This window comes from Clupea harengus, unplaced genomic scaffold (genome assembly GCF_900700415.2).
Source record: "Clupea harengus unplaced genomic scaffold, Ch_v2.0.2, whole genome shotgun sequence".
Taxonomy (NCBI): domain Eukaryota; kingdom Metazoa; phylum Chordata; class Actinopteri; order Clupeiformes; family Clupeidae; genus Clupea; species Clupea harengus.
In genome coordinates this window covers 1-13848 of record NW_024880235.1, presented here as the reverse complement: position 1 = coordinate 13848, position 13848 = coordinate 1, and the positions used below count along the sequence as shown (strand labels likewise).

The window sequence follows — 13848 nt, the reverse complement described above, 5'->3', positions numbered from 1 at the left end:
TATACTGTAGTTTAATTATATTTCGATGTGTACATCTATACAAACCCTCAAGCTTGGTCTGTCCACGCAAGTAAACCAACAACAACAACATAAGCCCCTCTAACTTCTCAACTTGTTCTCTTTGCCCCAGTTTGTCCTCTTGCTGGCCATTCCCTCTAGCATTCCTATTTCCCTTGTTGATCCGTAGAACTGACAGCTCAAGACCACAAGCAGCCTGCAAAAGGGAGTGTGTTGGCAGAGCCACTCCGCATTGTCTCAGCTGCAGCTAGAATTTAGGTGTCTAATTATAGCTGTGTCAGGATTTGGATTTGTGATCTGTCTAGGAGGGATATCAAGCCTACTCCATTTAAATGATTTGTGTGTCCATTTTTTTTGTACATTGGTGTAAAGCAAACTTCCTTGTCTTTGTCTGAGGTTGTATTATTTCTGTTATGGCACACTGAAAATTGACCTTGTCCTCTATGGTACAGGCGCCTCATGTGATAAATTATATTACCTACTACGGTGCCATGGTCAGAATCGACTTACACCTCCAAGCGCTGAGACGGAGCACAGTTTCTGCTCTCAGAAAGTACATTATTATCTCCATGCCTTGGAGAAATTGTTTGGATTTGAATGTGCTGGCGGGATTCATTGGTGCAGAAACTAGATTGGGCAGTTAGTTCCACCAATTCCAGTTATGTAAGTTGTACATCTCATTATATTTAAGGTTCCATGTGAGTTGACCTCTAACCACATACCACATGATGAAGTTAATGCTTTTAAAGGAGATTTGTAAAAGTTCTTGTTCCTCTGTGTTGAGGCTGCTTTTCTGTAAACTGTGGCCTGAGCCAAGCGCTGCCGTCTTCAGTTGCGAGATGCTGACTCTGTTGAATAGCATGTTGACCGTAATCTAAGCAGGGTTCTATGCAGGGTTCTGCAGCACATCAGAACTCTTTCAGAACTCCGTTGTTTATGGCGGCGCGTGCCCAACGCGAGGCTCAGCGGCTCTCCAGATTCTGCGAATTAGTTGCTAAACATATTACCACTATACATATGCACATACTGCACTTCTGCACTTTTCAGCTTTTTTGCACTTCTGGTTAGATGCTAAACTGCATGTCTTTGTCTCAGTCCTTGTACTCTGTGAAATGACAATGAAGTTGAATCTAATCTAATCTAAATTCAATCTAAAGAAACTGAATACGAAGTTCCCCTTTTACTTAGTACAGAACTTCAGCTTGAAATACCATTTAGCTGATTGTGGTATGACCGGTTTCTTTGTTTTCCTGCAGCCCAGACGAATAAACGAAGTGTACAAAGCTCACATGCGGTGCTGACAACCAAGTCATCATAATTGACTATCTGAAAGTTTTTTGTTGAATAATAAAACTTTACAATTACCCTTTCGTTTCATTTACAAAATGAAAGGAGAGAAAAATGGCATTTAATAAATAACTTACTAACCTCCATCGTTCGGTCATGCCGGCAAATATCAAACTTCTCTACTCCACATTTCCACTCTTGGTTAGTAAGTAGTTATTATTGGATTTCTATCTCTTCTTTTTTCGAACATGGCTGTTCTATATAATGGTTTTGCTGACCAAATCCGAGCCCTGGACTTCTGTGAAGCCTTATAGTAGGTGTTTAAGCTCCAGGCCTCGTCAGATCCTATGACTATGAAAGCCCAACCCTTCGCCAGAGCTTTTCAACATAAACGGCAGTGTTCTCAACAGGTTCAGAGACAAATATGGAGGCAATACAATGTAACTTCAGATACTATCTGTGGAGTGGTTAAGAAGCACAGAGTGAACCAGTCTTTCCCAGGTGCCTGATATAAGCGATGCATGAGTCCTGCTAAGACTCTTGGCTGTCGTTAATTGTTGATGAAGTATTGAGTTCCCCTGAAGCTCTCATATTGCGGTGCTCCTCCTCTCTTTAGTCCACCGTGGGGAGGTTAGGTGCTTCAGCAGCCCCATGACCTTGTGACCAAGACACGACAAAAGGATCCTGTTAACTTTCCCTTCTCTGCCCTTGGGCTTGTACACAGTAGGGAGGGGGGGGGGGGGGGGGGGGTGTTACTCTGCACAGTAGAACGAGATTGCTGTTCCCGAGTCCCCATTTTGCATTATCAGTGCCGGTGTACCCTGATACGCTATTCAGTGTAACTGGGGCTGATTGCTCTGGTGCAGCAGATATTCAATGCAGCGCTTGTCTAAATGTTCGCCCTGGCGGTTCTGCTTAGTTTTCACTGCCAAATTACATAGGGTATAAATTCTAGAGGAGCGCTGAACCTAACCCAGAGTTATATTCATATTGAAAACTGGCTGGCTGATGGCTCTGTGCATCGCTCAGATCTCGCTTGGTTGGATGTCCGTAATTGTCTCATTACACTGCACTGTAAGGGAGTGTACGCTGCAGAGAGGGGTACGGCTAGTGCTGGCTAAAGCGCTGAGAGTGGAAATGGGTCAGGGCAGAGAGATGTGTGTGTGTGTGTGTGTGTGTGTGTGTGTGTGTGTGTGTGTGTGTGTCTGTGTTTTAGTACACTGGGATGAGTGTCCCGTACCCTCAAGTTGTTTGTGTGTGTGTGTGCGTGTGTGTGTGTTTGGGTTTATGCCCAGCTCGCTGTTGTCGTCTCGTCAACACGGCTTAATACAGGCCAACAGAGTGTGTGCATGTGAGCATTTCTGTCCTGGTGCTATGTTTTTTCTTTTTTAATCTATTTATTTTTAATACCCTGCTGCCCCAGTGACAGACATTGTGCTGTTTTTGAGTGTGCACGTATCTGTAACAAACTACAAAGAAACCACAACTGATTTTGTTTAGCAGAAGAATGCAAGGGGAAAGAATTAATTTATGGATGGATGAATGGATGGATGAATGGATGGATGGATGGATGGATGGATGGATGGATGAATGGGATGCACCGATACCACTTTTTTACCACGAGTACGGTACTTACATTTGTGCACTTGCCGATACAATCAGCAAGTCAATTTCTCCTACCCAACGTCTTCTGATGGGCAAGTCTGATAGGGCAGTATAAAATGGCAGGCAGTCATAATATCATAAAATCCTGCTACCAGCTGTTTCCGGGAGGCAAATCTGGAAAAGAAATGACAGAACACCCCCTGACCACAGCATTGAGTTTAACATAATGTTGCCATGAAGTGGTATTGGAGAATTTTAATGAGTACGAGTATATGAGCACAGTATAGGCCCGATACTGGTATCGATACATCCCTTATGTATATATGTATGGATGAATGCATATTTAAAGTGTATTTGCTTATTAACATAAAAACTTCACAACCAAGCCAATTTGTGTACTTGTCCTAATTCCAAAGATATCTGGACACAGTCTACTATCAGATGCGGCTGATCTATCCAAGGGAAGTCAAGTCCACCCCCCGAGCCTCTTAATGAAGGATGCTGTTTTCAAACATCCTGTGGTACAATCAAGCGTTGGGCTTTGCCTCAAAGCCTCCATCATCTTTTTTTCCCCTTGTACCCATTTCATTAAAGTTTCCCTGTTTCATTCAATTTTTTTACTTTCTTCCCACATCAAACGGAGCATCGTTAATGGTTCACTCCACGGAGAGCTCCAAAGGCCTTTGCACCCTGGAAGGCACCGGAAAAATATCCTGTCGACATTTCAGTCACGGGGTGGGGCGTCCATATGTTGGGGGGGGATATGTGGAATTTTTTTTTCTTTAAAAGAGAGGAGCAGTACAAGGAAGAAGAAAAAGGAAGGAAAGGAAATCTTTGCTGCTTCTCTTTTGGTCCAGGGGGTTGAAATTGTTTTTTCCCCGACAGAGAGGCAGCCCGCGGTGTCAGTTGTCCTCGCATGAATTGTGCAGTGCAGCGTCCTCGCTCTTCACTCGTGTGTCGGCTGGTGTTCAAGCGGCTGTGAACGAGTGTGTGGGCTAGGTGGCATGAAATGGTTCACCTCTTATTTGCACCACTCCTGACGTCCTCACACCCACTCCTGTCATCAGACTCCCCGCCGTGTGTGTGTGTGTGTGTGTGTGTGTGTGTGTGTGTGTGTGTGTGTGTGTGTGTGTGTGTGTGTGTGTGTGTGTGGCATTATGATGCTCTTGATTAGAAACAGTAGTCTTAATACGTTTTTGGGAGTGCATATGGACGTGTGGTGTGTTCTATGTTCTATCTTGATCTTGTGTGGCGTGTGTTCATTTATGTGTGTTGGCCCTGTCTGGCCTATATTGTGCCTGTGTGTGGTGTTTTGTGTGGCCTGTTAATGTGTGTGTGTGTGTGGTGTTTTGTGTAGCCTGTTAAAGTGTGTGTGGTGGGGGGTGGGGGGATTTAGCCTAGATGTGGGGTGCTTATATACAGCAGTTAATCCACATGATCCTGGCTCCAGCACTTCAAAAGCTTCCATCTTTTGTGGTGTGACTGAGCAACCACCCGTCGCCTCCTGCCCCCATTACGTACACACACACACACACACACACACACACACACACACACACACACACACACACACACACAATCAGCACAAACGGATGTCTATGTTCTCATCTCCCCTTGCTAACCTCAGTCATGCCCGTTTCCTCTTGTCTGATTTCTTTCTTTCATCTCTATCAATGTCTTCTGTGTTCTCTCTGAGTTGTTCTCCTCCCTGCTCTGTTTATTCCCCCCGTCTCTCTCTCTCTCTTCATCTATCTCATCCATCTTATCTGTCTGTCCTGATGAGTCTCCAGTCAGCCACATACAGGCCCTCAGCAGCAGTTTTTCTCCTCCTCCCTCGTTCTCCCCCTCCATCCATCTTTGCTCCTCGCTTCTCTTCCAGCTCCACATGTAAACTTTCCTCTGGTTTCTTGTAAGTGATTTTTCTTCTTATTTATAAAAAAAGAAGAGAGAATTTCCTCCTTCCCTCTCTGCAAGCCTGTTCTGTTTTAAAGGCGTGCTGGCGCAGTTTCTTGGAGACCCACATGCTGGACGTTCTTCACTCTCTCTCTCTCTCTCTCTCTCTCTTTTTCTTTCGCCAGCGCTTCGCACCACATCCAAGGTACAGATGACAAGGATGTTTTTGTGTTTCTGGGATTTATAAATAGCGAGGGTTTCAAGCGGCGTGTCTGTCAGAGTGAAATGTCCAACTGGACACCTTTTGCTTTCTTCTCTCACAGAATTATCTTGCTCTCTCTCTTCCTCTCTTCCTCTCCTTTCTCTCTCTCTCTCTCTCTCTCTTCTTTGTGTTGAGAGGACTATTTTTAGTCAACTGTAGAGGAAATGGACAATTTTTTTTGTAGCTGTTAGTTATTTTCATCAGTCCAGTTAGTCACACATACTGGAACACGCGTCTTGGAACTCCTGATACATATCGCTGTAGCCAAAGATCACGTTGTTATTGTGAGTTATTGCTGTGGTTTTTCAACAGCATTTGTTTTTGGTCGTTTTGTGGTGATATGTGGTAATTCTTGATTTGCGTAGTCATTTTTTTCTTTCTCTATTTTCTCTCCTCCTCAGGGTTATAGAGATGGACCGCCAACCATGTTGCTAGGGCGACCATGGGCAGCGTCACTCTGCGTTACTTCTGCTATGGCTGCTTCTTCACGTCCGTGACGTGGTCCATCCTCCTCTTCCTCTACTTCAGCCTGGGCCAGGACAGCCAGGTGTCACTGCACCATGTGCCCGTCCAGGGGCCACAGTCCCCGGGCCTCCTGCACCGCCTCCAGCCGCGCTACACCCGTAACCCCGGAGCTCAGCGCCGGGACCAGGGTGTTGGTCAGCGCGAGCGGGGGAAGGGAGGTGCCAACGCAGGGAAGGCGGCTGACCTCTCGCCAGAGATGGGTGAGTTTGGCTTGAGCTGAGCATGCTGAAGGTTTTGGACAGGCAGTGTGTAGCTAAATGCAAAATGAAGTGTGTGTGTGTGGCAGGGTGGCAGGGTGGGTGGGTGGGTCTGTGGGTGGATCAGTTTGCATAGAACAGATGGAATGACACTCAGGGTTTTGCAGCATTGTTGCAGCCCACATGAGTGGAGTCGGTGTCAGACTGTGTGCAAATTAGATGAATTTAAAACGCCTTGAATGTCCAAATCCGACTAAACTCGATTCCTGTTCAGGAAAGAGCTATCCATTCTCTTAGTGTTGTCCACTACAGCCTTGTTCAAGACACAAACGGTTTCTCAGTTATAGCAGCATGCCAGTTTAAAGGCAAGACAATCCCGGACCTAGCGTTAGCATCTCATTAGATCAGTCACCCGTCAGTGTGTTTAGTATGAAATATTGCCAAGTTTATTCACCACGTGTTGCAGTCCTGAAATAAACACTTCAACAGCTCGGTCTGGGTTGGTGCCAGTACCACCTTTCCAGTGCCACACACGCTCACATCACACCCCCACGTGAAAACACGACATAACTTACAACCAGAACCAGCTGATATTAGTGGCAATGCACCATTGAAGCCCCATTATACCACTATCGAAAAATACAAATCACACTTTGAGACCCCCTAATGGACAGTGGTACACGTGTATTTGTTGACAAGCTGAATGATATGGAACTAGCAAAGGCAACGGCAGAAGCCAAAGAAGCATGTGGACTGACAAGATAGAAGAGGTAGAGATTTTACACAAATGACTATGCAGAAGTGTTTGCATAACCAAAAGAATAACTATAAAAAGAATGACACATTTTGAAATACTGCTCGTGTTTTCAGCCTATATACATGGTTTTCTAAGCCTCTGAATATGGAGTATGTGTAATCCAATAAAATGTTGTTGGCAACATGATAAAGGCACGTATTGTGCATAAGATAGATTGGATAGTGTTATTTATTACAAGCTAGCTGAGTTAGGTTTTGAAGGTTGCAAACTTCCAAGGTTTATTTGGCGTCGCATTGATCAAAGGTTTTGGCGTGGGATTAATTATTTGGAATGCTAGTGGACTGAGGTCAATTGCTTTTGGCATCTGGAAATACTACAGATCTTCATCTCTTTTTTTCTCTCTTCCTTGCTTCCTCCAACAACGTCTTCCTCGTCACCTTCCTTTCTTCCTCTGCTATGAAGTCCATACAGAGAATACTGAGCTAGCTTCTTCTCATAGCTTACAGGAGGGTCTAGTTGTTGTTTTGTTTGAGGTGGTGCCATAAAGCATTACAGAGTCCTCGCGAGAGGTGTCTCACCCTGTCCACCAAACTTAGATTGTGTAATGTGTGCTGTGGCAGTAGCACAGACTGTGTTTATTACAGGCTGACTCTGTATTACAAAAAAAAATTACCACCAAAATGAGTTTGAAGCGGTTGTTTTAAGGTAAAATTGTTACATAATGTTGCTTATATCTGTGAAGGCCTACGTCATTGTAGACCTACAGTGCTCATCTTTTCAACTGAATATAAAAAAACCTCAGTGCTTAGTACTCTGTACACAAGTTAACTAAAGATAATTTTAAATAACACTTGTCTGTATGTATTTACTATTTCTTTCTTACTATTTTAAGTAAAGAAGACAAAAATATAAGTTAATATATGTTTGTATTAAACATAATAATAATAATAATATGCATTGATGATAATATTGCTACTAATAAAGTAAAAACATAAATTCATTTTTCGCATGTACAAACAACCTGAAAAAAATCCTAGGGGGAACGCTGAATGAGTAATAACGTTAAGTCACGTTAAATCGCGTTAAATCAAGTAATCGTGATCTCAAGATCGACCAAAATAATCGTGATTTTGGCTGTAATCGAGCAGCCCTAACTTCTTTCATTTACAACTTCAAAATAAGATTGAGAGGTGCATTCTTTTGCCCAGGGCATGATAAATGTCAAGGTTAGTCTCAAACTTGTCAAACTTGATCCTCTGTTTGTAGTTTCTGTAGTGTAAAAGTGCATATAAGGTAGCTCGGCAGTTCATTTAGTTTTACCTTCTCTGTGCAGAATCCTGCTTCAGGCAGCTTACTTGTGAAAATGCTAGACTTTCTGAATCCAATTTATGAATATCTTTACCATAGTCTTGTAGCGATGGGGATGTCAGACTAATTCAGATTGGCACCAGAGGGAGTCTTGGCGATTAATGCAATTTTCAGGCTGTATATTTTCACAGTGCTATAGCAGTCAGTCCCCGATGGACTTCATGGCTGTCAGGAGTCGGAGCTCTGCGCATTCGAAATAATGAATTCTCCCAGCTCTGTGCTCTGCGCTCACTGTCTCCGGAATGGGCCTTGACGTGTTGACAAGCCCCGTCTCCATTATAGATCAGGGCGGAGACGTAGAGCGTTGGTTTAGCTCCCATGGTCGCTCATTAAAAAACGAGTGAAAGAGAGGAGTGATCGCGTGCGACACCTCCCATGATGCCTTTGTATAAATGCCAGCGTTCTGTCCAGAATTATCCCTGCTCACTGAGCATAGGCGCAATTGTGGCTTAGTGATTCCACCACCGCCTGAGGTTTGAGTGATTTGAAATTAGCTGTGAGAAGAGACACGAATTTCAGAGCAAGGAAACACTTAGAAAGAGAGGTAAAGAAAGGAGGAAATAATTTGGTGGTGTTTTTTTTTTAAACACATTTGTGCAAGTGGTTCAGATGTGTGTGTCTGTGCCTGCCTCTTACGGCCAGGGTCAATTGAAGCCACATCCATGGCTTTCAAGAGGACCGCTCTGTTTCCATAGCAACACTTTATCTACCCCCGGACTTTAGATTTAAGAGATTTAAAAACTGCTTTGCAAACATGGACAAGCTCAGTCCACTCATTAGCCTAGCACTCACAGCCTTCAGTGTTCAGTGCACATTTCAAGGAATGGAAAGGCTACATCCAGAAAATGATTCACAATTTATTTTTTACGGCTTCAGGAATCAGTTTCTCTGACACTTTACCTGATTTTGATGTCACTTCCCCCACAGGTATGATCTTTAACGAGCAGGATCAGGAAGTCCGGGACATGGGCTACCACAAGCACGCCTTCAATGTGCTCATCAGCAATCGCCTAGGTTACCACAGAGACCTGCCCGACACCAGGAATGACAAGTCAGTATGTGTGTTTGTGTGTGTGTGTCTGTGAGTCTTGCCAACACTACTGATTAACTGATCAGCTGCCTGTCTGAAGTAAGATGAGTGAGGATCGTCAATATTTTAGAGCTTTATGATGGTATTCCAGGCAGCTCCAATTACACCCTCACCTCGACACCAGGCTCATTAGTCTGTGCACAAGGCAACCATGTAAATTGTAGTCCTCTGATTCAATGTACCAAGTGTAAACTGTGAACAAGGGACATGATTAAATATGCTTAGAATTCCCGAGACCTTACAAAACATAATGTCACTGTAACTGTGGCACCTGTAGGCATGGCTCAGAACGTGTCTTTTGAACGGTCCTGAGGGAGGCCGGGGTGACTGGCACTTCTAAGGATGGAAGTGAAGGCTCCGCTGAGCCGTGACCGTCACACACTTCAAGGCTTCAGAGCTTCAAGCCACAGTGTGTTTGCAGTTTTGACTGTGATACATTGTGAAGCCAAAGTCAAATTCTCCCCCCGTGCAAATAGAGATTGTTCTATACCATAGTGCACATACGTGCTTCTCCGTGGGTGGTCCTGCGGGCTCCGGTAGGTATGCTGTCATTGGACATGACAGGAGATGGGTTTGAATCCCAGCAGACAGCTGTGCTATCTAGCTAGCATTGTAAGTTATGTAACATCCCCAACAAAATGGAGGCTTCCCTAGAGGTCAGCCCAAACGTGTGTGCATCTCTGTATGCCCCATGGAACACATCAATATCAGTTGTGCTCTCAACACGGGGCGCTGATGGGTATTGATTCGAGCTCAAGTCTAGAATGCTTGTGTTGGAACTGTAGCCGTTGGGCTGTGGGCCTGGGAGGGCCTGGGAGGGCCTGGCAATCATTACTGGGGTCGGATGATTCAGGCGGACCATGGGACCTTCCTGGACGAGTGGATGTTTGTTGAATTAGGGCTCTTAGGAGGTTTACAGGGTCAAAGAGTGACTTGAATGGTTAAAGTACAAGTTTTAGCACTCTGTAAAAACAGGTTGCCTCATCGTTTGGAGAGCTCTGTGGTATTTGTTTGTGTTTGCACCATAGACGTTTACACGTGCTTGTATGTGGAGAGCTTGTAACCTGTTGGCTCTCACAGACTTTGGTCACATCAGTAGATTTCAAATCACAAGCAAACATTTTTATGAACACTTTAGATCTCATTAATCTCAGTCTTTCTTATTTGTCTTAAAAATCAGTGTGCATAAAAACACAGCGAGCTCGACAAGGCTATTTTATCATTTCCTTCTGTGTCCGTCCCCAGATGTAAAGAGCACCCCTACCCCATCGCCCTGCCGGCGGCCAGCGTGGTCATCTGCTTCTTCAACGAGGCGCTGTCGGCCCTGCTGCGCACCGTGCACAGTGTCCTGGACCGCACGCCAGCCTACCTCCTGCACGAGATCATCCTGGTGGATGACAACAGCGAACTCGGCAAGTCACACACAGACACACACAGACACACACACAGACACACACACAGACACACACACAGACACACACACAGACACACACACAGACACACACAGACACACACACAGACACACACACACAGACACACACACACAGACACACACACACAGACACACACACACAGACACACACACACAGACACACACACACAGACACACACACACAGACACACACACACAGACACACACACACAGACACACACACACAGACACACACACAGACAGACACACACACAGACACACACACAGACACACACACAGACACACACACAGACACACACACAGTCACACACATAGACACACACACACACACACAGTCACACACATAGACACACACATAGACACACACACAGACACACAAACACACAGACTCCCCAACCCCACTAGACTGAGGGCAAGAGAGAGTGGTGGGAGAGGGATGAGGGGAGTGAGAGGAGGGAGAACGAGAGTGAGATAGAAATCAAGACAATCAAGAATTGGAAAGAAAATGAGAGAGCGAGAGCGGACACATTGCAATCAAATGAAGAGGGTGGGAGTGAGAATGAGCGATGGGGGAAACCATGAGAAAACAATTCACTAAACAATGGGAGGGGGAGGGGGAGGGGGAGAGAAATGAGGAACCAGACATCCAGAGGGAAGAGAACACTAGAACAATATGTGGCAAACCTAGATGATGAAACCTTTTGACATGAGAAAATTCGGAGAGACAGAGACAGAGAGAGAGAGACAGAGAGAGAGAGACAGAGACAGAGAGACAGACAGACAGATAGATAGATAGATAGATAGATAGAGACAGAGACCAAACAATGAACACCAGCTATCTGACTGTCACTCTCGTGGAATCCACGGGGCCGGCGGGCTTCTGTGTGTGTGTGTGTGTGTGTGTGTGTGTGTGTGTGTGTGACCTACTTGGTCTGAGTTAGTTAGTGCAGTCGATGCTGGTGTCATTTCAACTATTGGGAAAGCGTAGTGCTCAGAAGTGTCCTGTCAGACCGCACTTTGGCAGCGGCGGCCCCTGGGACGGGCGCCAAGCCAGAGTTGATCTAATCTCCCTCCTCAGGCCTCGGAGGAAGAGCCAGGCCCTTTTGTCCGACTCTAGAAAGATCAAGAGTCCTGCAGATCAGTGGGGCTCGAGAAAGAAGAAGATGAAGGCTGCTGCAGTGGGAGAACAGCATGCATGCATACATACATACATGCATGCGTGCATGCAGCAGAAACATGGTCAAGGACAGAACATAGTGACCTTAGAAATGGAGATGACATTACACACACTACACAAACACACTACACAAACACACAAACACACTACACAAACACACTACACAAGCGTAATTGAAAGGGTTATTTAGTTGTGCATCTCACACCGTGTCCCCTTGTTATGCACCCCCCTGGAAACAGCCCTTGTTTATTATGCAGTGGTGTGTTTGTAGTTGGAGCTTTTGAAATGTTGCTGTTGAGGTCTACGTGTCCAGCTAGAAATCCAGGCCATGTAAATAGAGCCCAACCAGCAGGATCGCACTCGGCCCTAATTGGCGCGGCGCTGCATGAACTCCCTGACATTAGTTGTGTATTTAAGGGAGGCACTGTGGTGGTAGAGGGGTTTCAGCAGTTTGGAGGCACTGTGGTGGTAGAGGCACTGAGGCACTGGGGTGGTTGAGGCACTGAGGCACTGGGGTGGTTGAGGCACTGAGGCACTGGGGTGGTTGAGGCACTGAGGTGGTTGAGGCACTGAGGCACTGGGGTGGTAGAGGCACTGAGGCACTGGGGTGGTTGAGGGTTTCAGCAGTTTGGAGGCACTGAGGAGGTTGAGGCACTGGGGTGGTTGAGGCACTGAAGCACTGGGGTGGTTGAGGCACTGGGGTGGTAGAGGCACTGAGGCACTGGGGTGGTTGAGGCACTGGGGTGGTAGAGGCACTGAGGTGGTTGAGGCACTGAGGCCCTGAGGCACTGGGGTGGTAGAGGCCCTGGGGTGGTAGAGGCCCTGAGGCGGTAGAGGCCCTGAGGCACTGAGGCACTGGGGTGGTTGAGGCACTGAGGCACTGGGGTGGTTGAGGCATTGGGGTGGTAGAGGCACTGAGGCACTGAGGTTAGTTTCAGCAGTGCTCTCATTAGTTTCAATTTCGTTTTAATTTCATGGACTCATTTCGATTTCGTTTGAGTTTATTATAGTTTTAGTTCTTATAATTTTAGTTAAGGACAAAGGTTGTCAAGGATTAGTGTGGCATGAAAAAAAAACCACTTATCACTGAAGATTGAATTGAACTAACATATGCAATATATTTGTTTCAGGCTGAAAGCCTGTTAAAGATGCAATGCCTTTTTCGGGAAAGGCTGTTGATATTTGTGCTCAACAGCCAGTGAAATTACACCCCTCCCTTCCGTAGGCTATGCTACGCACAGTCAAGGAAATAGTGCCAGCAACATAGAGTGTGCCATGGACAACAGCAGCAGCTCATTTTCGGTAAATGTAGAGAAACCATCTATTGACATTAACAGGAATGAATCAGGAGTGCCTGGAGCATGGCAGTGTGACAAAGACTGCACTGTGAATCGAGCTACGTTTGAAAAGAAATCAATTGATTGGAACATTACCTTGTTAAGTAATTTAGCCTACTTTATGGTAGTTTAATGGTCTGCTCCAGCCAAAACCTGATTTGGCTCTTATTTAGCCACAGTTTTGAGTTAATAAAATTAGTCGTAGGTTGTATGTAATGTATGTTTTCTTTCTATTTTAGATGCCAGCTAGATACATTGCTAGCACTGAACCCAGTGATGGAGGTCTAGCGTCCACGGATTTTAAACTCATTTTGAAAGAAAGAATAAACATGGATCAGATAAATAGGCCTACTAAAGCTAATCTGTTTCTTGGTCACTAGCTCAGTATGTGCTCCATCAGTAACTTTTACTTGCACCTTCCTTAGAATGGAAGATTGACTCTCCTACTCCCTGTTGTGACAAGTTCCCTCAATTGTCTGCGTATCGATTTGAACTTCTGTGTGAATACTCATTAGAGCCAATGTTCCAACTGTCATACTGTTCCTCAGGCATGTCGTTAAATGTCTCGAGCAGCTGAATGACCTTTCCGCCAATGCCAGTCAAGACAGACGTTGTCAGTAGAACTGTCATTATATTGTGGATGTCTGGGTATCCTACATGTCCACTGTCTCTCTCAGGATGGTGCACAGATCAGAATCAGTTCCATGCTGCATCATTGTATTGCGCCAGCTTGAGTTCCGGCTCCACGTCTAACAATTTGCAGCGTTCTCTCGTGCTGCTTTCACTATTAAATTCAAAATAGTCCCATACAGGAACAACACGTTTCCTCCCGGACATATCTGACTTCTTCACTTCATAATAAGGTCAATGTCCATTAGTTAGCGTCATGCTATAGGCCAG

General features: G+C 45.4%; 1 protein-coding gene across 1 annotated transcript; it reads left to right on the top strand.

Moving 5' to 3' along the window:
* The first annotated feature begins 264 nt into the window (after positions 1-264).
* Positions 265-11499, top strand: LOC122131674 (polypeptide N-acetylgalactosaminyltransferase 11-like). Its single transcript, XM_042706310.1, has 5 exons — positions 265-681; positions 5467-5790; positions 8840-8963; positions 10248-10477; positions 11459-11499. The coding sequence occupies exons 2-5, from the start codon at positions 5508-5510 to the stop codon at positions 11497-11499; spliced, it is 678 nt and encodes a 225-aa protein (XP_042562244.1). The 5' UTR covers positions 265-681; positions 5467-5507.
* Positions 11500-13848: the final 2349 nt, after the last annotated feature.

Excerpts from the sequence above, each read along its gene's own strand:
- LOC122131674 (XM_042706310.1), top strand. The coding sequence starts at position 5,508 with ATGGGCAGCGTCACTCTGCGTTACTTCTGCTATGGCTGCTTCTTCACG. Across the intron at positions 5,791-8,839 it reads TGACCTCTCGCCAGAGATGG|GTATGATCTTTAACGAGCAG; the intron begins GTGAGTTTGGCT and ends CTTCCCCCACAG. Across the intron at positions 8,964-10,247 it reads CCCGACACCAGGAATGACAA|ATGTAAAGAGCACCCCTACC; the intron begins GTCAGTATGTGT and ends GTCCGTCCCCAG.